The sequence below is a fragment of the Melospiza melodia genome, chromosome W (assembly GCF_035770615.1).
Source record: "Melospiza melodia melodia isolate bMelMel2 chromosome W, bMelMel2.pri, whole genome shotgun sequence".
Lineage (NCBI taxonomy): Eukaryota > Metazoa > Chordata > Aves > Passeriformes > Passerellidae > Melospiza > Melospiza melodia.
Window position 1 is genome coordinate 8,747,949 of NC_086225.1, and position 27,012 is coordinate 8,774,960.

A 27,012-nucleotide genomic window follows, 5' to 3' on the forward strand; every position below is an offset into this window, starting at 1 on the left:
TCATATATCTATATCTACACCTGAATGTGCAGAAAACCTATGTTTTTAGTATCTTATTAAGTGAACTGCTTTAAAACAAAACAAAAAAGTTAACAAAAATATTTAGATTGCCAGTAGGGAGGGAGGGAAATACGACTAAAATTTTGCTGCACTGCCACAAGAACGATTCAGGAGGCTGAACTCTTGGCCTTGCACAATGGAGCTTTTTTCATCCAGCATCAGGGTTGCAGCTGGAGCCTCGGCACGGCCATGATGCTTCAAGGCTGAGATCCTGGCAGAGCCTCGGGGAGTGAGAGATGGCCAAGACAGCAATAAGGGTCTGGTAAGACAGGGTAAGACAGCAGGAGGGCAAAGGAGAAGGTTGTATATGTGAGGGACGACAGACCTTCACCGGCCAGGAGAACACAAGCGGAGGGCTCACGTGGAAGGTCGGGGTGCACCTCAAGACCACCCTTGCGGCGGCACCTCGGGAAATTGTTCTCCCCCCTGCGTTCTTCCTGCTTCCGGGGACCGCCGCCGGGAGCATTTGCCGCAGATGACATCAGCTGTGCATGCTGGAAAAGTGGCTGTGCGGGGATGCGCCAGCTCCCCCCCCGCCCCCCCCGCCCCTTTTCCTGCTCCTTCTCCTCCTCCTCGCCAGGTCCCTGCCCTGTACCGTCTCCATATAAAACCGCTGCCGCCTCCCCATCCACCCTCACTCTCTACCTTCTGCGGAGCAGCCGCGGAGCGACCTTTCTCCCCCCAGCACTCCGAGCACTCCGGAGCCGCGGGGCGGAGGAGTGAGGCGCCGGCGATGGCCACCGTGGTGGTGGTAGAAATGGATTCAGAAGCCTCCTGTAGCATCCCCAACCCCACCTCCCTCTCGCCCAGCCTTTCGCACCGCTTCCTGGACAGAAAATTTTACCTGCTGGTGGTTATTGGCGAGCTGGTGACCGAAGAGCATCTGCGGCGGGCTATCGCTAACATCGAGCGAGGTGAGACGCAGGAAGCGCCGGAGCCCCCACCCCGCAAACGCCTTCCCCTCAGAGGGCAGGCAGTCGCTTTCTTCCCCTTCCGCGCGGGGCCAGCAGGGGCGCTGACCGGGTTCGGCCGGCGGGGTGGGGGTGCCTGGACGCTCTTGCTTATGATCGGAGCGACACATGCAGAGCACAGACACATAAGCTGCGAAGTCTAGGTCTCTGGTTTCTTCTTTTTATTGCACGATGGACCCATCTGCGCGCACGCCCCTCCCGTCCTACCGGACTCGGAACCCCTCCGTCGGGTGCGAGCGCCGGGAAGCCGCCCGCGGCGGTCAGCGACTGAGGGCCGGTCCCCGTGCGGCGTCTGCAGGCGGCGGCGGCGGCTCCCTGCTACCGCCCGCACAAAGATCCGCAGTCGGCTCGACGTATACTGCGCCCCACTGTTCATCCCCAGGAGCGTCTAGCGAGCAGCGGTCAAAGGCGGCAAGCCTCCTCCTCACCACTGTTGGAGTGGAGTGGCTGCGGCAGTGATCTAGCGCCGCCGAGACCTTCTGCCGGGAGACAGTGGCGGGTGGGCCCGGCGCAGTCCGCACTGCGTTCCTTTTGGCAGCCCGGAGCTGACAAAGGGCGTCCGCGCCTCCAAAAAAACCGGGGCTGGAACTGGGGCGGTTGGGCTGCGGAGCGGCCGTTTGGCGTTTCCCTCGGTTCCTCAGCAAACCCTTGTTCCCCACCCCGAAACCAAATCAGCGGGATCCAGAGCGTTTTCCTTCTCAGTGACAAAGATCCCTGAGCAGGAATGCGGCTGTGCCTATTGTGTCTAACTTTCGGCTACGAGACTTTTCTCCTGGCTGGAGAATTTTTCAGGACCTAGGCTCTATATGTACATAGATATTTCAAAACGATACGGGTAATAAGGCTAATACCTGAGTGATCAGCCTCATTATTGTCTAGCTACAGGATGCTATGATTCACTGTTTATTTGTCCTTAAGAGAGCAATACAGGAAGGTATCGCTAATGAAATAACTATTATAACTTCTCGATGTGGTTTCTGATACAATAAATTGTAGTGTACATGGAGAGGGGAACAGAGCCCTGTTGCTGTAATAGTGGCATGAAGCACAAAGAAAATTATTGCTGGGCTCTGTAGTTTGTTAAATTCAATTGATAAATGATTTTGTAACATATTTTTGTTCTGGGCTGGTGAAAACAGAAATATCAGAATCCTGTAATTGTTAGGAGAGACCTTGGAAAGGGGAATTGGTAGCAGCCTTGTCTTATAGGTGTGGTTCAGCAGTCCAGCTAGGACTTGATTTGTCTCTATTGTTTTCTCAACTATTGTTACTTTAGTTGGCAATTTCTCTCGATTCTTTTTTCATAACTGTTTGTGGTAAAAGGCTCTCTCATCACTGCTAACCAGCTTCACTGTGACCTGTGTATGTTTATTGCTACCATTGTCTCCTAGGGACAACTACTGAGTCAGATGCTTTGTCATTCAGAGCCTCTTTAGCACTGCACTTGTCTAATGCTAGCTTAAGTTTTGGTTGTGCCAGAAGTATATCGACTACATTTATTTACATTTTTGTCCACTTGCTCTATACATTTTAATACTTATGCCCTCAAAACATTTGATGTCATTCTTCTCTGAAAAAATGCTCTTCAGTTTCTTCATTACACTCTTCTATTAGTCTCTTCTATTGTACAGTTGCTGCCACATAGCTCTGTTGCCTCTGTCTACCTCTTGCCACCTGCAGTTTTAGATCTTCAGAAGGAATGCTTTTGCCTTTTTATTAATCATTTTAGGTTAGAAGTCACCTCACGGTTCCTGGTGTCAGTCTGATTGAAATTTTGCCTGCCAGGAAAAAACCTTGATCAAATTTTGAGGTGCATTGTTCTGGATGAGTATACTAGGAGTCTGAAGCTCTATGTGAGGCAAATATGATCTTGGATAATCTCTTTCTTATGGAAAAATATGCTGTAGTCTGGAAAAAATTGCTTCTTTCAACCTTTATTCTCAACATAGCCTTAGGGTTCTTGATAACTCTGCCTCACTGTCTTCTCTGGTGCGTCTCCTAAGTACCATCACTGAAAAGTGTGTATTCATGCACTGAACTACAGTACATGTCAAAGAAAACATCTGCTGATAACGCATCAGTGGTGTGACACCATGCAACCTGGTGGAATGCACAGTAATTTCTCAACATGTCATGAAGAGGGAATAGTATGGTGAGCTGAATTTCCAGTAATTACACTTAGGATGTCACTTTGTTAAGGGGGCAATCTTCCAACCCATTGTCCACCAAAAAAGGAGAGAGCAAAGACAAAGCTTCAAGATTTTTCCACTCTTTGGCAGATGTCATTGGGTGTGCCCTGTCTGCTAAGTCCTGTGTCTAGAGGCATTGCACTCCTAAGCCTGCAGAAATAGCTCCAGTTCAGTCATACTTCCAGTAGTTACTTCCATGCTTTTAATGATATACATCATTGGACTGATCTTGTATTTTAGTTCCAGAATTGCCTCTGTTCTACCCAAACCTGATTTGGTATATAATACATACTACATTATAATGTATGTCCAGATTTTTTGCATCCAGAATGCTGAATCATACAGCTGCAGATTTGGGATATTCTATTGTCATGAGTTGGTGCTGGCACAGTGCCAGTGCACCCATGAAAATATATTTTTCTGAAATAGCTGCTGTGAGATACAACCAGAAACAGAGCAGAGCAGGCTCAAGCTCAGAAATAAATTTAAATAACTTTATTACCCTATACTATAATAAAAGTAACACAGAATTCAAAATGAAACCTTCCAAAACATTCCTCCTCCCCCCACCCAATTTCCACCAAAGCACAGTGAGACAAAATTTTGGATTGTCAGTCAAGTTGCCACTTCTCAGATAATCAATTCTCAGTTCATCATGGGAGAGAGGAATCTTTCTTGTACCATAGTGGAAACACAGTTGAAACCTTTTATGTTTCCATGGCACTACCCAGAGAAAATCTGCCATCGTGACATCCTCCTTCCATGCACAGTGCTCTCACCACTGTCCATGGACCAAAACTGCTTATAGGATTCCTTTTGAGGATGCTTTGCCAAGTACCAAAAAAAACCCAATTGTTCTTTTTGGGACAACAGTCCCCCCCCCCCCCATTTTCACCTCCCCTGGGGCCAAGAGTCTTGAGAACAGAGATCTTCTTCCCTGAAGACAGAGGGCACCACCACACCTTCCTCATCTTTCTCTGTTCACTTCACTCCTGCGCTGGCAGTCACTACAGCAGGTCACTCTCACTCCTGCACTAGCAATCACTACAGCAGGTTACTTTCTTGGCTCAAGCCATTGCATCCCCCTGAATGCAGTCTCTGTGTGTCACGATCCGTCCTCACGAATGGGTTTCGTGATAGTTCGTGGATTGATCTCAGGGTGCAAAAAACTGACACGGCACAGGGGATTTGCAGTAATAATCAAAACAAATATACCTTTATTGAATGACCACAGCAAAATGCGATAGAGGGATTAAGGGAGAGAAAAAGATAGAGAAAGTAAGAGAGAGAGAGAGGGGGATATAGCTACCAAACATAAAGATGAAGTCCTTTGGTCCAGTCCAGTCGAGGATCCGCCTGTTACGTCGGGGAGATCTCAGAATCTCTAGCTAACTCAGAGGTTTTTATTATGATAATTCTATTGAAAATTGTGAGGGGGGAGAGGGGGAAACAGATACAATAAGGAATAGATGTAACATGTAGTCTATGTTCTCAGCAGTAAACGAGAACCATTGTTTTTGTGGTCCAGCGGTCACATCCTGCAGGCAAACATCTCACTTTGGTCAGCTTGCCTCCCCCACACACCTCCCCCGGGTTGGGGGTTTCAGTCCCAGTCCTTGGAAGGAGGAGAGGGGCCTTTTCACATAGGGGTTTCATGTCTCAGTTCTTGATGGAGAGGCTTCTTACATCTCAGTCTGTCACAGTGGTTGTAAAACAGGTGAGGGTCTTCTGTGGGAGGCTACCTGAAACTCAAGAGAAGTCCAGCCAGGCCAAGAGGTGGGACAGCTTCCAAGGCTATTGTTGCAAAAAGGGCATGGTGCCACTTCTTCTTCTCATTGGGCTCAGTGTAGCATACAGCAAACAACACCTGTAAAAACAATAGCTTAGCAATGCTCTCAGGTCTCAGGCACATGACTCTCCCCCTACAGGATCAGCAGACATTAGGGGTTTTGTTTTTTCAGTGGTCTCCCCAATGATGATTGTGAGGCAGATGAGGCCTATTTCGGACAGACTCTCACACTGTGTTACAGGAAAATTGGTTCAGTCTATGGCTATACAAGAAAAAGTCCAGCCAAAGGCCAGTCCATCATCTCTTCCCACCTAGGATTCTTTCCCATCTTCTTCTGACATCTCAGGTCCCAGGCTGCCTCTCTTTTTCAGATCAAGGAGGATTAGTGTTTTGCAAAGTTTTCTTTGTTCAAGAAAGGGTTAAAGTCTCGGGCTCTGCTGCCCTCAAGATGGCTGAAATCTCACAGCAGCTTGTCCAGGACTCCCACAGCTGGGCACCTTCCCCCCCCCCCTTCTCTTTCCCCTCTGCTTTCGTGCTGCCAGCACATGATATCAAATTTCAAGGTGGCATAGGCTCTCTCTCTGGGGGGGGCTGCCCGGGACATCTCAGTGTTTCTCCAGCCCTCCATCCTGCAGACACTGGCCCGGTTCCATTCCCTTCACCCCCCTTCTCTGTCCAGGGCTGGGCGGAGGAGGTCTGAACTCTTCACTGACCAGAACAAAAGAGAGTTCCTCTGGGAGTTGTCTGCTTTTAACCAACCCCCTGTGTTCTTAGAGGTGTGTCCATGTCTTCAGTGGTTACACCAGGTGTCAATATCCAAATCTGACCACTGATTGGTTTGGCTTTAACTTCCTGAGAAAACTCACTTCCTTGTCAACCTATGACATCTATTCAAATCTCACCTTCAGCTTCTAGCACTATTGGGTGCATGGTATAGCTAGGCTTTTTCTTTTTGGACATTTTGGAAATTACCTGACTCATTAGTCCATGTCTAATAAGAATCTTATCCCTACTGTAAATTAGGATTGATAACAAAAGCAGCTAGGGATGGATGGTAGACAGATCCTATAATCAGTAGCATTAAGTGGTTTGACCTTATCTGGATGCCAAGTGTCCATCTAAGCCATTCTATCACTCCTCTCCTCAAGAGGACTGGTATTGTAGATGAGCGACCCCCATCCGGGGAATAACATGCAGTGACTCCAATGATTCTAGAAGGCTGAGCAATTGCTTTATTAAGCTGTACTATATTACATTAATACTCTATTATATCTATACTAAAGAGATACTAAAGAAAAACCCGTGACTCTCTCCAAGTCACGACACAGCTTTGACCTAATTGGCCAATCAATCCAAACAACCATCACCGATGTCCAATTAACAAATCACTCCCAGTAAACACTCTCCATAACACATTCCACATGTGCTGAACAACAGGAGCAGCAAGTAGAGATAAGAATTGTTTTCTCTTCTTCTCTGAGCTTTCTCACTGCCTTCTGCAGAAAAAATCCTGGGAGAGAGAATTATGTCTCTCTCTGTTCAGAGAATGTGAATACCACAGACAGGGAAGTAAAAATATAATGAAAGGCTTGTGGGTTGAGATAAGGACAGGGAGAGATCACTCACTAGTTACTGTCACAGGCAAAACAGACCTGACTTGGGGAAATAAATTGAATTTATTACAAATCAAATCAGAGTAGGATAATGAGAAGTAAACCCAATTCTTAAAAAACCACCTTCCCTTCATGTTGCAGCCTGAACGGCTGCTAGTAAAGTCCAAGGTAAAGAAGCAAAAAGGGCCTTTGCATAATATTCACAGATGTTTAATTCAGCTGCACGGTGAGATCTTCAGGTCCCAGACACCCACACACCCAGAGGGTCCAGCTCTCTCCCTCCAGGGGCCTCTGGGGCTGACCTGGGTCTCCAAGCAGTACAAAGGTAAGGCCCAATCAGGGAAAAGGGAGGGAGTGACTCAGGAACACCTATGTTCAGGCATAGGAACAGGGGAAGGAGCCAATGGGGTGTAACTTAGGAGAAGCCCCTCCAGGGCCTCCACACCCCCACCCCTCCCTTCTTCCTGGGTTTTAACTTTATGCCCGATTTTCTACCTCCTTCTCACCAGTGGCACAAGGGGATGGGGAATGGTTGTTTCTGCCACTCCCTCCTCAGGGGGAGGACTCCTTCACTTGCTCCAGCATGGGCATCTCTCTCCATGGGTGCACAGGTTCTACCAGGAGCCTGCTCCAGCACTGTCTTCCCATGGAGTCACAGCCTCCTTCAGGGCACATCCACCTGCTCTGGTGTGGGGTTGTCCAAAGGCTGCATGTGGATATCTGCTCCACTCTTAACCTCCATGGGCTGCAGGGGGACAGCTGCTTCACCATGATCTACACCATAAGCTGCAGGGGAATCTCTGCTCTGGTGGCTAGAGCACCTCCTTCACTAACCTTGGTGCCTGCATAATTGTTTCTCTCACATATTTTCACTCCTTTACAGCTGCAATTTGCTTCTGCTCAGTAACTTTTCCCCCCCTTCTTATATATGCTATCACAGAGGTATTATTACTGTCACTGATTGGGTTGGACTTGGTTCATCTTGGAGCCAACTGGTGTTTGCTTCACTGGACATAGGAAAGGCTTCTGACAGTTTCTTGGAGAAGCCATCCTGTAGCTCCCCCACTACCAAGACCTTGACATGCAAACCCATGTTACGAACTAGTTTAACACAGAAGACCAAAGGAAACTAAGCCTCTGTGAATAAAACAGATTGGACCCAGAAAGGTTTGAAATATACACAAAAAACATTATTAAAACCAAATGAGGTTAGATGTTGGTGCTAAAAAATGGATATATGTTATTTAATAGTAAAAGAGGCAAAGAGAAAGAAAGAAAGAAAGAAAGAAAGAAAGAAAGAAAGAAAGAAAGAAAGAAAGAAAGAAAGAAAGAAAGAAAGAAAGAAAGAAAGAAAGAAAGAAAGAAAGAAAGAAAGAAAGAAAGAAAGAAAGAAAGAAAAGTGTGTGTGGAGGCTAGGGGGACAGGGAGAGGGTGATGGGGTTAGGTAGAAACATCACCCATCCAAGGGGTCCCAATGACGTCTCATGGCTTCCCTCCATCTGGTCTTCTTGGTGGTGAGGGTCCCCTGCTGCCGTGCTGTGCCACACCATGCCACGCCGAAAAGTATAAAATCCAGTGGATGAATAAATGTTTGGGCCAGGTGGGAATGCCCAGGTCCCTCCCTTGCAGGGGGCCAGTTTGACACTGTCCCCCTGCAACACTGAATCTGTTGCATCATGTTGCAGTGCTCTGGTGCAGGGTCTGGGGACCCCTTTGGGGGGGGGGCTTTCATGGGGCATGACACCCCTCTGCTGTGGATAAGCTTTTTCCAGGGTGAAGGGGCCCCTGCAGCTGGGCTCCTCTGCACGGTGGAGGATGGGCATTCCCTGCCTCTGACCAGAGGCTTTTTCACCAGAAACCCAGTCTCTCTTCCTCCCCTCCCCTTTGGTGTGAGGGTCTGTTCGAGCCTTGCAGCTGATAGCCCTGGGGCTATGGTCTCCACCCCAAAGGTGCTAAGCTTGATCCCTCTGTGAATGTATTTCTTCTCTCCCCTGTCCTGGGGTGACAATGATGCTTGTATCCCCATTCATATGTTCTGTGCCTTTAAGACCGGCTCTGAAGAGTGGAAGTTTTGTTTGGGTTTCTCTTATCAGGGACACAGAGACGGGCAGTACATAGGGCTGTTTTCGCTTCTTGCTTTCGGCTTGCTGCTTTGCTTGCTCTCTTTTCTGCTCTCGCTTCTGCTCTGCTTTGGCCTCTGCTTATTAGCTAGCTCTAGCTAAACAGTTCAAATTCTTCCCTGGACTGTTTCTCTTCTCCTTTTCTTCGACCATCTCGAACCTGCTCCGGACTGGGACCTGAGAACACCGAGGGTTCGCACCGTTTGGCTGCAGCAGCTGCCCCAGCGCCAGAGGGACTGAGAACAGAGCAACCACCCCCGAAAGAGACTTTCTGATTTTGTCATCTTTCTCAGAGCAGTGTCATCTGGTATTGTTCATTTTGTGTGCTGGGGGGTGCTGAGCCAGTCAAATAAACAGGTTCTTTCCACTTCTCTCCGAGGAATTCTTCCCGAACCAGTTGGGGGGAGGGGCCGTGTGGGTTTGCTTTCTGGAGGGGCCCTCCTTTGCCGATTCTTTAACAAATTTGCCCTAAACCAGGACACCCCATACCTGAATTTACTTTATATTATCTCCTTCAGGGAGCAGTCCAGGGCCTCAGTCAGAAGGCCTATTCAGGGTATGGTAGTCTTCTCTGCAGCTTTTGTACCGTTTTTTATAATAGGCAAAGGTCCTCCATGAAGATGCTTAAGCCATAAATCATAACATTCAGTCTCCCAATAACCCAATACACAGCATTATTGAATCATAGTCCATATTGCTTAATTGATCTCTAGAAAGCTTCGTAGCCTCTCCACACAAGCCTGCTGCCAAAGGCCAGTGAGCTATCTTGTAGTTTCTTGAAGTTCAGCACCTTGTTGGGAGGAAAGGGTTAAAAGTAGAATGATGAGGAGATGGTAGATTCTCTTAAGTCACCTTGCAGCTGGGAACATCAAGGCCTGGAGAATAAGTGTTGCAAACCCCAAATATTATGCCTACTGCTGTTTATCCTCTCTGTAGTAATAACATAGGTGTCTGGAGAGATTTGGAGGCACTCTCATGGACATTCTTGAGCTTCCTGTTTTAGGAGAAGGATCAATGCTCAGAGATCATAAAAAGCACATGCACGGGCCCTTGATAAATTGGTGCAAGCAGCAGGCCTGCCACCTGTCAAAATGGACTGAGCCTAATGGAGTCTGCATTCCCACTTGTGTGTCTCTACCTGGATGTTGCTTCAGGATCCTCCAGTTAGGCAGTTAATTAAATAAATTTACTCTTTGCATTTCAGCCATGGTTTTGTGGTTGTTCTTCTGGCCACCTGCCTGTGTCAATTCACACAAACTTCAATGTACTTCAGCTTTGTGATCAGTGTCAGTTTACTAGTCATAGTTTTCATATGTGCTTTACGTGTGTGGTATTATATCATCATTACTGTCTTGCTCTCAGAAATTTCCAAGACCTGGAAAAAGTTAAAGCCTGCTGGGCTGTATTTGTCTGACAAGACTACACTCCAAAAATGTACCATATGGCCAAGAGATTTTTGAGAAATGAAGATAAGGAGACTTACAGAAGACTCTCACTGCTTGTGCATGTGAACAATGATGCATAAATTCAGGAAGTGGAGGTGGCCAGTTATTTTTCTCTTGAGTGGTTATGAAACACACAGGCGATACTTTATTTCCAAAGTTATTTCATTTCAAATGGCAGCTGCTTAATAGCTGGTAGCATATCACAGTAAGAAGCATGGTCCTTCCTTGACTGGGATGCTGACAAGGAAAAGCCCTGGATGAATTACCCCTGAAGAGGCTTCAGGCTCTTGAAATGCAAAGGTTTACCTACACAGAACTGGTTTCTCTGCTCTTCCCCCTCTTTCTCCTTCTCTACCTTCAGCCCTTACAACTGAGTTTCTGACAGTGCAAGACTTGATGCTTCTGCTGCCTTGAAAGAGAATATATTGCATGAGAGGCAGTGTTGACAATAAAGTTTGCATCCTGAAATCCTGACAAGAGTTATGAGAAGAAATATTAGTGCTAGTCTCATGGTAAGGAGTTGACCACACAGCTCTTAAAGCATTTCTGTACCCCAAAGGTACCAAAACTCAAAGTGATTTAACTAAAAAATTTCATGAAAACACATGCTCAGGAATGTGGGGAGAGGTCACTAGACAATTCCTCACATGCAATCCCTTATCCATTTGCCAGCTCATTTGTGTATGTTTAATGACATTAGGGGAAAAAGAAAAAATCGCTGTAATGTTGGTGTTCAAAATCACTGCAGTGCTTGGATTTACCAGTAGTGAAACTGTTTGCTCGTTATTTTCAAAACAAAGCAAGGAAACAATAGGAAAAAAATCACAGAATCATAGAATGGTTTGGGTTGGAAGGGACCTTAAAGATCATCTAGTTCCAACCCCCCTGCCATGGACAGGGACACCTTCTACTAGACCAGGTTGCTCAGAGCTCCATCCAAACTGGCCTCTCTTATAGCCAGGTCTTCTCAGAACCTTCTCTTTTCCAGGCTGAACAACTCTAACTCTCAGTCTTTCCTCATAGGAGAGGTGCTCCAGCCCTCTCATCATCTTTGTGGCCCTCCTCTGGACCCAGTCCAACATGACCTTCTTATGCTGGGGGCCCTAGAACAGGACACAGTACACCAGGTGGAGGTCTCATAAAAGCTGAGAAGAAGGGGAGAATCACCTTGCTTGACCTTTTGATCATCCTTCTTTTGATGTAGCCCAGCATGTGGTTGGTTTTCTGGGCTGCAAGCGCACATTATTTGATCATGTCAGGCTTAGAATCATATCAGGGATCTCTTACCCAGGAGACCAGGGTAAAGGAATCTAGAGGGTAGTGGTCAATGACTCAGAGTGCTGTGCTTTGGGGTTCCGTATTGGGACCAGTGTTATTTAATATCTTAATTAATAACATAGACAAAGGCATCAAGTATACCCTCAGCAAATTTGCTGATGACACCAAGCTGAGTGGTGCAGTTGACACCTGAAGGACAAGATGTCATCCAGAGGGACTTGGACAAGCATGAGAAGCAGGCCCATGGGAATCTCATGAGGTTTAACAACAAGACCAAGTGCAAGGTGCTGTACCCAGGTCAGGGCAGCCCCTGCTGTTAATACAGGCTGGGGGATGAACAGATTAAGAGCAGTCCTGCTGAGAAGGACTTGGGAGGTGCTGGTAGATAAGAGGCTGGACATAAGCCAGCAGTGTGTGCTCACAGCCCAGAAAGCAAATTTTATCCTGGGCTGCATCCAAAGCAGTATGGCCAGCAGGTTAAGGGACTTGATTCTGCCCTTCTGCTCTCATGAGACACCACCTGGAATGCTGCATCCAGCTCTGGGGGGCCCAGTACAGCAAGGACATCGACCTGTTGGAGTGAGTCCAGAGGACGGGCACCAAGATGATAAGAGGTATGGAGCACCTTTCCTACAGGGAAAGGCTGAGAATTAGGACTGTTCAGCCTGGAAAAGAGGAGGCTTCAGGGTGACCTAATTGTGGCCTTACAGTACCTGAAGGGAGCCTACAAGAAAGATGGAGAGAGATTATATACAAGAGCATGGAGTGACAGGACAAGGGGGAATGGCTTCACACTGAAAGAAGGTAGGTTTAGATTAGATATTAGGAAGAAATTCTTTACTGTGAGGGTGGTGAGGCACCGGAACAGGCTGCCCAAAGAAGTTGTGAATGCCACATCTCTGGAAGCCAGGCTAGATGGAGCTCTGATCAACCTGGTCTAGTGGAAGGTGTCCCTGCCCATTGCAGAGGGCTTGGAACTAGATGATTTTTAAGGTCCCTTCCAATCCAAACCATTCTGTGATTCTGTGACTCTTGGAAGAAAGACTCTTGGGTCAAGGGGGATTAGATTAGAGAACACCTATGCAAGCTTGTCATCCAGAACTCCATGGGCCCTGACAGGATGCATCTACAAGTGCTGAGAGAGCTGGTGAATGCCATAGCTAGGACATTCACGATCATATTTGAAAGGTCATGACGATCAGGAGAGGTGCCTCAGGACTGAAAGAAAGCAAATGTCACCCCCATCTTCAAAAACAGCAAGAAAGAGTACCTACAGAACTACCGGCCAGTCAGCCTCACATTATTTCCTGGAAAGGTGTTGAAGCACCTTATTTTGGAGGCCATCTCTAAGCACATGGATGACAAGAATCACAGAAGCACACAATGAGCTGAATTGGAAGTGACATGCAACGATCAAGTCCAACTCCTAGCCCTACGCAGCACCATCCCCAAGAATCATATCATGTGCCCAAGAGTGTTGTCTAAACTCTGTCATGCTTGGTGCTGTGACCACTCCCCTGGGGTGCCTGTTCCAGTTTCCAACCACCCTCTGGGTGAAGAACCTTTTTCTAATATCCAACCTAAACCTCCCCTGACACAACTTCAGGCCATTCCCTCAGGTCCTGTCACTGGTCACCACAGAGAAGTGATCAGTGTCTGCCCCTTCTCTTCCCTTCACGAGGAAGTTGTAGACTGCAATGACTCCCCTCAGTCTCCTCCAGGCTGAACAGACCAAGTTACCTGAGCCATTCCTCATACAGCTTCCCCCTCAAGGCCCTTCACCATTTTAATTGCCCTGATTTGTATGCTAATAGTTTAATATCTTTCTTACATTGCAGTCACCAGAGCTTCACACAATATTCAAGGTAAGGCCACACCAAAGCAGAGTAGAGTGGGACCATCACCTCCCTTGACCGTCTGGCAATACTGTGCTTGATGCATCCCAGAATATGGTTGGCCCTCCTTGCTGTCAGGGCACACTGTTGAATCATATTCAACTTGCCATCAACCAGGACCCCCAGATCCCTTTCTGCAGGGCTGCTCTCTAGCCTCTCGTTCCCCAGTCTGTACAGATATCCAGGGTTGTCCCATCCCAGGTGCAGAATCTGGCACTCATCTTTGTTAAACACTGGGGATTGCCCAGCCCTCTAATTTGTTACAGTTCCTCTGCAGGTCCTCTGCCTTCAAGGGAGTCAGCAGCTCCTCCCAATTCAGTGTCATTGGCAAACTTAGTATTTATTAAGACAATTAAGAGCAGTGGCCTAAGAAAGAGTCCTGCAAAACCCCACTAATGACTAGACTAATTATTTGGTTTTGTGGTCCTGGATGGGTGGCCTATAGTAGACTCCCATGATGACATCCACTATATTTGTTTGTCCCTTAATCCTTACCCAGAGGTTCTCAACCAAGCCATTACCAACTGCAAGCTCTGTTGTGTGAGTTGACACAGTCAGGCAGCCAGAACAACCACAAACTCATGGCTAGAATAAAAAGAATCAATTTATCTCTGTTATCTCACTAACTGGGTGATCCCCAAAGCAAAACCCAGACAGAAACACTCAAGTGGAGACACAGGCACCATTAAACTTGGTCTATGACAGAGGATCACTGGCCTGCTTTTCATACAGGCTTATCTAGAGAAATTCCCAGCTGCAAGGTCACTTGATCTATTTACAATCTGCCTTACCAGTTTTCTGCTTTTAACCCATTCCTCCCAACGTCCATACATTCCAGCCCATCCATTACATACTATGCCCCTCCCCCACCTTGCCTGCTCTGCCTATCCCTCCTGAAGATACTGTAACCATCCATCATGGCACACCAGTCACAAGACCCATCCCACCAGATTTCACTTATGCCAATGGTGTCATATCTCTAGGACTGGACCAAGGCTTCAAGCTCCTCTTGCTTGTTCCTCATGCTGTTCATGGTGGTGTAGAAACATCTCAAGTGCAGTTCAGCGTAGCCAACAACTCATGGAGCAGAATGAAGGATCTCACTAGTACTCAGTCCCTCCAATTTTGGCATGTCCCATTGCTTATCACTGGCAGGCCTGGTTTTGTCCCTTTCCCCCCTTCCAATCTAGTTTAAAGCTCTATCAATCAGCCCTGCTAAGTCCTGAGCTTCTCATTAACCAACATCCCCAAGTCTTTCTCCTCAGGGCTGCTCTCAACCCATTATCTGCCCAGCCTGTATTTCTGCTTGGAATTGCCCTGACCCACATGCAGGACCTTGCACTTTGCCTTCTTGAATTTCATGAGCTTTGCACAGGCCCACATTTCAACCCTGTTAAGGTCCCTCTGGATGGCATCCCATTTCTCCAGTGTGTCAACTGTACCACACAGCTTCATGTCATTGACAAACTTGCTGAGGGTGCATTCTGTCCCACTGTCCATGTCGCTGACAAAGATGTTAAACAGCTCTGGTGCCAATACCAACTCCTGGGGAATGCCATTTGTCACTGGTCTCCACTGGACATTGAGCCATTGACCCCAACTCTTTGAGTGCAACCATTCAGCCAATTCCTATTGTATTTGTGGGACCCCCATGGCAGGAAGGAATGATGAATCTGACTCCATGTTCTCAGAATGCTAATTTATTATTTTATGATACTATATTATATTAAAGAATGCTATACTAAACTATACTAAAGAATACAGAAAGGATACTTACAGAAGGCTAAAAAGATAATAATGAAAACTCGTGACTCTCTCCAGAGTCCCAACACAGCTTGGCACTAATTGGCCAAAGAGTGAAAACAACCCACACCAGAAACCAATGAAACAATCACCTGTTGGATAAACAATCTCCAAACACATTCCACATGAGCAAAACAGAGGAGAAGCAAATGAGATAATTGTTGTTTTAATTTTTCTTGGAGGCTTCTCGGCTTCTCAGGAGAAAAATCCTGGGCAAAGGGATTTTTCAGAAAATCTGAATGTGACAAATTCCTTATTCACCAAGTGGTCCACCTGTTGAATTCACGTCTCTGCAGTTTAGAGACAGGGATGTTGCGTCAGATAGTGTCAAATGCTTTGCACAAGTCCAGGTAAAGTCAGTTGTTCTTCCCTAATCCATCAACACTGTAACCACATTACAGAAGGCCACCAAATTTGTCAGGCAGTATTTGCCCTTAGTGAAGACATTTTGGCTGTCACAAATCATCTTATTTTCCATGTGCCTTAGCATAGTTTCCAGGAGGATCTTCTTCATGATCCTGCTGGGCACTGAGAAGAGACTGACTGGCCTGTAGTTCCTCAGGTCTTCCTTATTTCCCTTTTTAAAATTGGGGATTATGTTTTCCCTTTATTCAGTCAGTGAGAACTTCACCGGACTTCTCAAATATGATGGGTTGTGGCTTAGCAACTTCATCCACAAGTTCCCTCAGGACCCATGGATGCATCTCATCATCAGGTTCCATGGACTTGTGCATCTTCAGGTTCTTTAGATGCTCCTGAACTTGATCATCTCCTACAGTGGTTGGTTCTTCATTCTCCCAGTCCCTGCCTTTGCCTTCTGTGACTCAGGCAGTGTGGCTGAAGCACTTGTCAGTGAAGACTGAGGCAAAACCATCATTCAATACCTCAGCCTTCTCCATATGTTGGGCTACCAGGTCTCCTGTTTCCTTATGGAGAGGGTCCACCCTTTCCCTAGTCTTCCTTTTATCATCAATGTACCTATAGAAGCTTTCCTTGTTGCCCTTGACATCCCTGGCCAGGTTTAACTGTCTCAGGGCTTTAGCTTTCCTAACCTGATCCCTGTCTGCTCAATCTCTGTATTCCTCCCAGGCTAGTTGTCCCTGCTTCCACCCTCTGTTGTCTTCTTTTTTGTGTTCAAGTTTTTCCAGGAACTCCTTGTTCATCCACACAAGGCTCCTGTCATTTTTGTTTGACTTCCTCTTCTCTGGAATGCATTGCTTATGAGCTCAGAAGAGGTGATCCTTGAATATCAACCAGCTTTCTTGGGCCCCTTTTCCCTCCAGGGCCTTATCCCATGGTACTCTACCAAGCAGATCCCTGAAGAGACTAAAGTCTGCTCTCCTGAAGTCTGAGAGACTTTATTTTTATAAAGAAAAATCATAAAACATGTTCTGTTAGTTTGTTGTAGGTTTTGGTTTGGTTTTGGTGTTTTGGTTTTTTTTTTAATTTAGTCATCATAATGTTATGGTAGGAAACAATAAATTTTCGTTTTAGCTATGTGGTGGTTTGACCAGGAAGAAGTGGGAATTCTGGGATGCTGTGGTCAAACCAATGGGTGCTCGGATTTTAAAATTGGCACCTGGTGTGGCCAGTGGGGTTTGGACACACCTCCGAGAACACACAGGGGTTAAAAACCAGAGTTTCGGCCCTGGGAGGCTCTCTTGGGACTTCGAGGGAAAGAGGTCGGACCTCCCTCCCCTGTTCAGCTGCTGCTGCTGGGCAGGGGAGGGGCAGCCATGTGGTAGGCCTGGGCCTGGACAGAGATGGGGGGGGAGGAGGCCCTTGAGGATGGAAGGGTGGAAGAGCCCCAAGAGACATTGGGCAGCCATCCCCCCCCGCCCAGGAGAGAGAGAGGGAGAGCTGGCGACGACGGAATGTGATAGCAGCCGGCCAAGGAGGAGAAGGGGGGGAGTGCAGCGAGAAGGTGCCCGGCCGGAGCAGCAGCAAGTGTGGGAGTACCAGAGCTCTGGGACAGACAGAGACTGAAATTTTTAACCCTTTTTCTTACATGATTGGGACCTTGCAAAAATGCTGATCCTCCTCAGAGCTGAATAAGAAGAAAGATAGGAAATGAGATAACCAAGAACTAGGCCCGAGGGACGTGGAGAAGACTGGCTGAGTGGGGAGAGATGATTGGAGTGGCCTTTTGGCTGGACTTTTCTTGTTGGCCATAGACTGACCCAGTTTTATTCCTGTGACACAGAGACTGCATTTAGGGGGAGGCAGTGCCTCAGAACCAGGAGGGTTCATTGTGGGGACCCCTCGGCCCCAGGGGGTGGAAAAAAATGGGGGGGACAGATGTCCCAAAGCAGAGACTGTGCCTTTTTGGAGTGAGACAAGGCATCCTTAAAAGACAACCCTTAAAGCAGCTCTGGTCCATGCACAGTGGTGAGAGCACTGGGCATGGAAGGAAGATGTCACAAATGGCAAAAAGACTTTCCGGGCGGTGCTGAGTGACATGGAACCACACGAGGTTTCAGCATGTTTCCAGGGGAAGCCTATGGTGCAAGAAGGACTCCTCTCCTCTTCATGGACTGAAGTTTTAGTATTCTAAAGGGTGGTGCCAGACTGGGCAGTTGGTGATTTGGGGGAATGTATCGGATTGGGAAATTTTGGTGGTGGGGAGGAGGAAAGTGTTTTTTGTAAGGTTTTCATTTTTTTCCCCTTATAGTTTTTTTCCTTCTTTTCTTGTAGTTTAGGTAATAAAGTTTTCTTTATTTCTAAGCTGGAGCCTGCTTTGCTTATTCCTGGTCACATCTCACAGCAGACACCAGGGAGAGGGTATACTCATGGGGGCACTGGCTCTGTGCCAGGCCCACACCATGACAAGCTACAGTGATTTTTTTCTGGTCAAATTTAAATCCTTAAAAATACATTTCAGAAAAATACATTTTATGATGATATATGTGCCAAATGTCTCACTTTCTAAGTAGTCAGGGGAAAAGTGGTAGTGACTAAAGATGAGATTTATTTTTTAAAGAAAAAAGATCAAGCATAGCATTTTAAAGTCTTAAAACTAGGATTTTGGTATTACATTAACAAAAGATCACTTACATTTTAATTTAAATAAGGGAATGCTTCAAAGCATTTGAATGAAGAAGTCAGCAATTTATTATTATGTATTTAAATATTAAATTGCAACATGCTACATGTTGTCTTTATTTTTTTCTCATAAAATTGTCTTGCAATAGGGCTAATGTATCTCCTGAGTTATTCAGTCTTTTCAGTTTTATAAAAGAGTGTATTGCTATTTTAAAGTAAATTCCAGGACATCTCATAATGTGGCTATTAGGATGTTGGAACCAGCAGTCATAAATCAGGGGCCTTGAATGATTGTTACCTTTTGGAAAGGCAGATTTCCTCTTGCTTGTGACTGATCCCCATCCAGAGTGCTTTTTGTGAGTGCTCAGCACTTTGCAAAGGATAGCTGCATGGCTTGAAAGGAGTAGTGAGTCATTAAAACCAAAGATCACAGACAAAGACTCTCTAACTAGTCAAATTTAAAAAGTGGTATGTTTATTAACACTGGCAGGTGGTATGGGAGTCGTCCCCAAAAGGCATGACCACGCTGCACAAGGTTCTTTGTCATCTATTTAATAATTTCCTGAGATCTTACATACAATACATATGCATAACCCCAGCACCTCCCATCCTTGCTCTGTATTCAAATGAGGTTATTAATTCTTCATGCGTGTGCAATTCTTCTCTTGAATTGGGTTGGTGGTCTTGAATTGGGTCAGTGGTCTTAACAGATGAAGTCAGGAATGTCTTCATCAGGTCTCCATGACCCTCTGGCACAATCTAAGGCCCCCTGCTTCGTGATTGATTGATGTAAAGCCCAGGTGCTAACCATTTTTCTATTGGTTTCAATATGTTCTTATAATGGATCACTTACTCCACTTCCTTCTACAAACAAGCTCATAATGGCAAACAATATAACAATCAGCTCTAGCTTAAGCATCTAATAATCATTAACCTATCATCTATGTATTTACCTTACATCCTGATCAAAATTAATTGCTTCTAACCCTCAGCTGAAATCTTGACTTTTTGAAATCATGCTTCAGTAGAGGTTGGTTTTGGAATTTAGAAATATGCAAATGTCATTAGCTTAAATGGATAAATAATCAATTAAAACAGTGCTCATATATCAATGTCTTGCATTTTAAATTTTAGGAATCCGATCATGGGATACAAGCTTGATTGAATGCAACTTGGATCAAGAATTAAGACGTTTTGTATCCCGCCATTCAGCTCGATTCTCTCCTGAAATTCGAGGTGAGTTTTTGGAAATGTTGGTCAAAGTTTTATATGTTTTTTTAATGAGCAGAATTAACAAATACACTCAGGTATTGGGTGGTCCTCTTTCATTTGTGATTCTCTACAATGAATACTTTTTTCTTTGTTTAAAATAAAGCCTGAAAATTATAGTTCATTTTAACTTTCTGACAACAGGAAATCTGAAAGATTTAAATAATCAGCCTTTTAGGTTAGCTTCATGTATCTCACCACAATTATTTTAGCAGTAGATGTTAGTTTTAGGCCACTTTTTAAGTTAAGTGAAACTCACTTTTTGACTGAACAGTTTGTTTGTGTAGCATCAATCTAGTAGTCCTGGAGACTGAAGCTGTTCCTCACTGTGGTAGGTAGAGCACATACAGAAAATAACCTGAAAGGTTAGCTTTACAGTTTGATAGAGTCAGAAATGGCATCATGGCTGTTGTACGAGCATGGCTCAAACCCCATGTTTCTTCCTAAAGGACAGACTCTTTTTCTTGGTATGAAAAAGCTGAGGAGTAGAGGGTCTAACTTGACTCACAGGAACTTTCTTTGGCTTGTATTAAGAAACTAGAATTTTAAAGGCTACATCTTCTGCTGCGTTTTCTTCAAGACCGTCCTTCCTTAAGAAGATTATTAAAATAAATTTAAAAACCCAACAATTTTATGAAGTGTAAAATTTCATTTTATTCTCAGTGCATGGAAACTGTATATTTGGTAAGTTTTTTAACATGTCATTACTTTAACGCAAATGGTTAGAGAGTATATGAGAGATTAATTTTGGGTTTTGTATTAAAATATATATCTTTCTCCAATAATTATAGGTTGCTTTTATTGGTGTAATTATTGTAGCCATGTGCACATTGACTAGTACAACCTAGCATTGATGAATGCTATAAATTCTGACTTCGGGAATATCTTTTAAGTATGGTGATGTCATGGTTTAACCCCAAGGAGCAATTAAGTACTACACAGCCACTTTCTGACTTACCCCTATCCTGGTGGGATGATGAGGAGAATCAGGAAGAAAAAATAAAAAACCTGTAGGTTGCCATAAGAACAGTTTAATAATTGAAACAAGTATAATAACAATAACAATAACAATAACAATGGTAATAAAAAGGAGAGCGAGACAGATAAAACCCAAGAAAAACAAGTGATCCACAATACAATTGCTCGCCACCTGCTGACTGATGCCAAACCTATCCCTGAACTGTTATTGACACCCATTCTGGGTAACTCCCACAGTTTATATACTGAGCATGACATTCTGATGTGAAATATTTCTTTGGCCAGTTCAGGTCAGCTGTCCTGGCTATGCTCCCTCCCAGCTTTTTTGTGTAGCTCTTCACTGACAGAGTGTGAGACACTGAAAAGTCCTTGACTTCAGGTAAGCACTACTTAGCAACAACCAAAAGATTAGTGTGTTATCAGCATTATTCTCATACCAGATCCCAAACACAGCATTGTAGCAGCTACTAAGAGAAAAAAAAAAAAAAAGGAAAAAGAACTCTATCCCAGCCAAAACCAAGACAGGTGAAAAGGGATATGAAATGTTGTATCATACTACTGCATCACATTCCTAAGGTCAGTTGCTATACACTGTTGACAAAGAGGTCTTGATGTCTTGCTAGCATGACATCATTGACCTGATGGTCTTGAATAATGTACCAAATGTCTTCTGTTACTAATTCTTCCTCTTGCAGCATAGATTATAGCAATTTTTCCATATCTATAGAGAGTAAAACATTATTTTTCAGCACTGTTCAATCTTTAAACCATAAGCTGCCAAAATCTGTGTTGAAAGAGCTTTAAGAGAGCCTGAAACTGGGAAAGAGGGAACATCCAGGAATAAATCTAGTCTTCTTGACCAATTTAATTTCTCAGATTTTGTGCAGAAGCCCATTGACACCTTCAGAATTCCTCTGCACAGATCAGAGGACAATATTTTAGTTTCTCTATTGTCGCAGACATTTCTCCACAGAAATCCTTTCTTTTGGATTTCTGCATCTTCGGGAGGCCAGAGGCCCCCGAAGAGAAGGTAAACAATTATTATCAGCTGCTGTGGAATGCAACAGGGACACCTTGATTGGTTCATTTCCTATGTTTATAATTAAGGGCCAATCACCAGTACAAGCTAGGGGACTGAGTCCCTGGACACAGCTTTGTTTGGGATTCTTTTCTATCTATTCTTAGCTTAGCTAGCAGCTCTGCAAACCTCTCTCCATATTCTATTTAGTATAGTCATAATGTATTATATATCATATCTTAATAAATAAGCCTTCTGATCAAGAAACAAGATTCACCGTCTCTCTATCACCAGCCGCGCCCACTCAGGTCGCTGTAATACTCTATTCTCTCTGTGGTTGTACGATGTAGAATCTTTATGAGGCTCCTTCATGTCTTCTATACTGTTTGATAGGAAGGAGGGTTTTTTTCCTTGCCATTCATCAATAAAATTTTAGAATTTTTGATTTCTGTTCAACAAATGTTGAATTTTGTGTGTTTAATCAGGGAAACTGGCAACATTTATAATGAAAAAGATTGTAAATATGTATTCTCTTAAACTCAGAAATTCTATGGAATTTGAAGAACTAGGTAACCTCTTGCCCAAGGAAAGTATTAATCCAAGATGATGGGATAGTCTGTGGGATTTAATTAAACAGCCTTTTTTTCAGTCTTCTGAGAGTAAACTCTGTGCAACTCAAACATAGGGACAGTATACTCTCGAGAGTCATTTAGTATGTCTGCACAGCTCTTAGTATAGTGAGGTCTGACTAATGGATGAAACTTTTTTTATTATAATGTTTATTATGGTAATTGCAGGCCCAATTCAGTACATGCTTGTATGATTCTCAAAGCAGCTTGAGAAAATATGGAACACACTGTCCAAGAAGATACATGCAAGAGAATGTCTGTCAAAGCATTTGTGTGTTTTCACTTGGAGAATTTGAGGTCTAATCCTTTGCCATGTGTTGTGAAAAACAATGTACATATTGACATTGCAGGCACCATGACCAGATCCAAACACTCTTTTTGTGCTTTTATCAAGGAAATGGATTGTCACAGTGGTATTTGTGTATCGTATATTCTGCTGCTGGGCAATTTATGGATGATTTATGATTCCCTGAAAAATAGGATTGAGAATGGAAATGCCAGCAGATATTTTCTGATACTTTGTAAAGCAGATCTTAGCAGACTCCTTTATAATACCAAATCTTGCAGAGACGTTGTCAGGTGCTGATGAAAAATGAATAACGGAGTTTATTAACTGATGGCCAAGACAACAGGCAACATGACTTAAAATAGGCACTCCAGTGCTTGCCTCTGTTTTCTCTGTCAAATACTGATGATAGCTTCCATCTTATGTTAACTTCACAAGGACAAAAAATTCAAACAATGAGTTGTAACATATACATGCTGGAAAAGGAATTGTGTATCTGGTAGTGAGAGCAAGTGGAGAGTATTGGAAAGACATCTGTTGAAATTGCAGCTGTTGCTACCAGCCTTAATTAAAAAAAAGTTTCAGCTGCATAAAGCTGAATATCCTGCTTCACAAAAGATGAAGTAAAAGAATTCTGTGTGTGAATGAAGCCATTGAGGGCCTTTCTGCAAGATTTCCACACCTGCCATTTTGTCCATCAGCTTCCACCTGGGATACATGACTCTATCATTGGTTTGTATTCAAGTCCTTATATAGATTAAAATCTGTTGTAATTAAGGTGCAAATGAGACCATATGCCAAAGTCAACAATACGGATTTTATTTAAAAATAAATGTGAGGTAAAGAGATGGAAAGAAATAAAAAAGAGGAGGGAGAGAGAGAGAGAAAGATATCAAGCAGAAGACAGTCACCACCCATGGATCCAGTGGTGTCCTGTTGGTCCTTCTTCATCCTGGGCTTCTCGGTGGTGGGGGTCCCCAGGTCATTCTTATGGTGGTACCACCTTTATCCAGTCCATGTTCTGGGTATCCACAGAGGCATATTCCTAATTTACATGTGAATTTGCATGCTAAGCAAGGATGGGTGTGTCCTGTGCATACTTCCTCCAAGATTTCAGGGGGCTTTGGTAGTTGTTGGTGACCGCAGATGCCTTATGTCCCATAGCTTGGGGTGATCTTTATTTGACTGGTGATATGTGTATAAGCAGTTGCTTCCTTTCACACAGTTCACCACAGTGGGAATTTTCATCGGGATGAATTAACCAGGATGTGCTAACAAGATCTTGCCTCTGCCAGGCCTGGAATTAATGCCTTCCTGTCACAAATTCCTCCCTTCTGTGCTTATTTCAAGTTTCAACTGCAGTGGCTTCTCTTGTGGCAAATTCCTTCTGTGGCCTTGACAGTGTTTGAGACAGGTGGCAACTGTGCTCTTTAAGTCCTTACAACCCCTCACTACAAGTGTCCCATCCCAGAGTGAGACCAGGGGAATTCTGGATTCCTAGGGCTAAATTAGATGCAAATGAGGCCAATATTACACCTGTGAACTGTTTAATGATAAAAGAAAATAAATGGCCCTAACAGGGGGATAGAAAAGTCAGAGAAAAGAGTGAGAGACAGTGTTACTGCTACGGTGTTGCTATGGTGTTCGTGGCACACTGTTGATGCTTGGTTGGCAGGTGACGTGTGTGCGCTGCAAGCCAAGTTGACGCAGCACTCGCAGCGCGATTCTAACAGCCTGAACTGCATGCAACAAACAGCGGGACGCTCAGTAAGCGACACGATGCTTGGGCAGGAGACTCGGCGGCAGCAGCAGGGAAGGAGGCAGGGCATCAAGCTGCAGCAGGGACAGGGGGGAATTGGGACAGCGGTTGCAGAATGCAGCAGGATAGGGACAGCGGCGGGTGCAGGCAAGAGAGAGCAAGGGCTGGGGCCAGGAGCGAAGCAAGGCTCGGGGTTTGGAGGCAGTCACTTATATACTGTGTAACCCCTCCCATGGTCCTATTATCCAAGGAAGGTCACCTGGAGAGTCTCCCTAGTGATAGAGGCTCTCTTCATCCTGATAGGCTGTCAGGAGAAATTTCCCCCAGAGACAGAGCCGTTTTTGTGCACATACTGTCCCATGCTGGTACTGCCAAGACACGTGAAGCTTTTCTAGTACTTTCCATTAAAGTTAAAAAGAACAGATTTATAACCAACAATCCAAAATAAAATCCCAACAATGTTGAGGCACTTATTTTAAAATTAATTGATCCCTTACGACAAGAAAGACATTAAGGTGCTGGAGCCTGTCCAAAGAAGGGCAGTAATGCTGGTGGAAGAGTCTGGAACACGTCTTGTGAGGAATGGCTGAGGGAACTGGGGTTGTTTAGCCTGGAGAAAAGGAGGCTTGTTATGGGGAGCACATGTTTCTCCTTGTTACCAAATGTAGCATGAGAGGTGCCACTGTATCTACTGCAGTGAGTCTCACAGTATCATGAGGAGCTCCAGCCATCATCTACCTTGAAGAGACAAATGCAGAAAGCATTGCAAGACATGCATTAGTGCTGGCTGCAGATCCAGATGCTCCTGTCTATAGACTGCTGGGAGTATCCCTTAGTACCTCATAGTCTGCATGAGCAGGTGTTTTAACACACTCTGGGTGGATCTGTCCTTATCTCAACCCTTCAAGCCTCACATTGGGTGCCAAAAGGACTGTCTGGTTTTAAGCCCAGATGGAAATAAAACACCATGCACCTGCTTATTCAACCCCTCCTCTCTTCCCCTCCACCCCAGTGGAATAGGGAGAAGAATTGAAGTAACACTTGCAGGTTGGGATAAGAACAGTTTAATAATTGCAAATAAAGTAAAATATAATAATAATGGAAAATAATAATGATAATAAAAAAAAAAAACAACAAACAAGTGATGCACAATGCAGTTGCTCACCACCCACTTACCAATGCCTGACCTCCCCTCCTGAACCCAGATTGGATGCCCTTCTGGGTAATCCCCCCCAATTTATACACTGTGCATGACGTTCTATGATGTGAAATATTTCTTTGGCCAGTTTGGATCACTTGTCCCAGCTATGCTCCCTCCCAGTTTCTTCTGCAAACCTCCTGACTGGAAGAGCATGAGACAAGGAAAAAAAAGTCCTTGACTTAGGATAAACATGTGTCTTTGGGATGGTTTTTTAAATCCCATATCCAGTCTTTTGTTTTGTGTCCAAGGTGGTCACTGCCTCCCCCCTGCCGATGGCTCTGAGAGTATTGTGATAGGTGAGACCCAGCCCAGGATTTCCTGCAAATTGGGGGTGAGGGGCAGCTGCTTCCTTCCAGTGCAGCGATCGTCTCTGTGGCCATGCGGCGTGGTGTCTGACTAGAGATATTGTTGTCTTGTGTGTTTTGCCTGCTTTTTTCTTTTCCTTTGGCACTGTGACTGGAGCTTACTGGCTTGCTTGGGATCCCAGAGCTGCGTGCTGTGCTGGGAGCCCACCGCCTCCCCGCCAGGGCTGCACCCTCTGTGCAACTGGACCCTAGAACCAGCCATCACAAGTGAGCTATCCATGAGAGTGATTCCTCACTCAGTCCTCTTGTTATTGCCACTGCTTCAGGGCTTCTTTCTATACTGTAACCTGACACCCAGATATCCCACGGCTTTGGTTACTGCCCCAGAGTTTCTGCTACATTTTGTCACCCCCAGGTGTGCCCACCTCTGTGTCACTCGTGCGCCGGGGTCGGGGCAGGAACAGGCGAGAGGCAGGGTCGTAGAAAAGGCAAAGAAGGCTTTATTCAGAAGAACTGTGTGGTTTTTATAGAGTGATACGATAGATTCTATTCTATTGGCTAACTAACAGAAGCATCTTTCTCACGCACTGTCCTTGAGAGGAACAGAAAAATAAAGTAGAAAAACACCACCTGCAAATTGTTTATAGTCAACAAGTTATCACATCTTTCCAGCTCCCTAAACCTTCTCACAAGCCGCTGCGAGAAACGCTTGCCGTTTCTCTCTCTCTGTCCCATGGCATCCACATCTCTGCTGTTCCAGCTTGCTTCTTCTGAGGGTTTCTGCTGCAGTCCATTCAGTTTCCTGAGTGGCATTGAGACTAGCTGCTTCCTGTGAGTTTGCAAAGGAAAACCCCTTCTCTCTCTCTCCTGCTGGCACACCCACCATTACTGCATGGAGAGAGGTGGCTGAGCTTGTGTCACAGCGCCTCCTTCAGACGAAGGGAAATCATCGCACCTGCCCTGCTCGGCCAGGAGACAACAGCGCCCCTGCCAGCTGTCACTGTAACTACACCAAAGGGGAAAGTGCTTGACAGCTGAGAGAAGGCCGGTGTTAGGTCTCTGTTTTTGTTTGTTGTTGCTGCCATAGTTGTTTTGGTTTGCCATGTTATACATATATATATATATATATATATATATACACTAGTGCACCAATGTTATTCCTTTTCCTGTATCTTTGCCTGAAAGCCCCTTAATTTCAAAGTTATAATAATTTGAAAGGAAGGGGGGGGGTCATATTTTCCATTCCAAGGGAGGTTCCTGCCTTTCTTGGCAGACACCTGTCTTTCAAACTAGGACAACATGACTTAGCAGAAACAAAAACATCAGTGTTTTATCAACACCCTTCTCATTCTGAATCCAAAA

At 45.0% G+C, this 27,012-nt stretch overlaps 1 protein-coding gene across 1 annotated transcript in view; it reads left to right on the forward strand.

The window, feature by feature from the left end:
• Positions 1-793: 793 nt before the first annotated feature.
• LOC134431487 (microtubule-associated protein 1B-like) overlaps positions 794-27,012 on the forward strand; it is a 137,970-nt gene continuing 111,751 nt past the window's right edge. Inside the window, 2 exon segments of the mRNA XM_063179501.1 lie at positions 794-974; positions 19,340-19,441. Coding sequence (XP_063035571.1) covers positions 794-974; positions 19,340-19,441 — 283 coding nt within the window.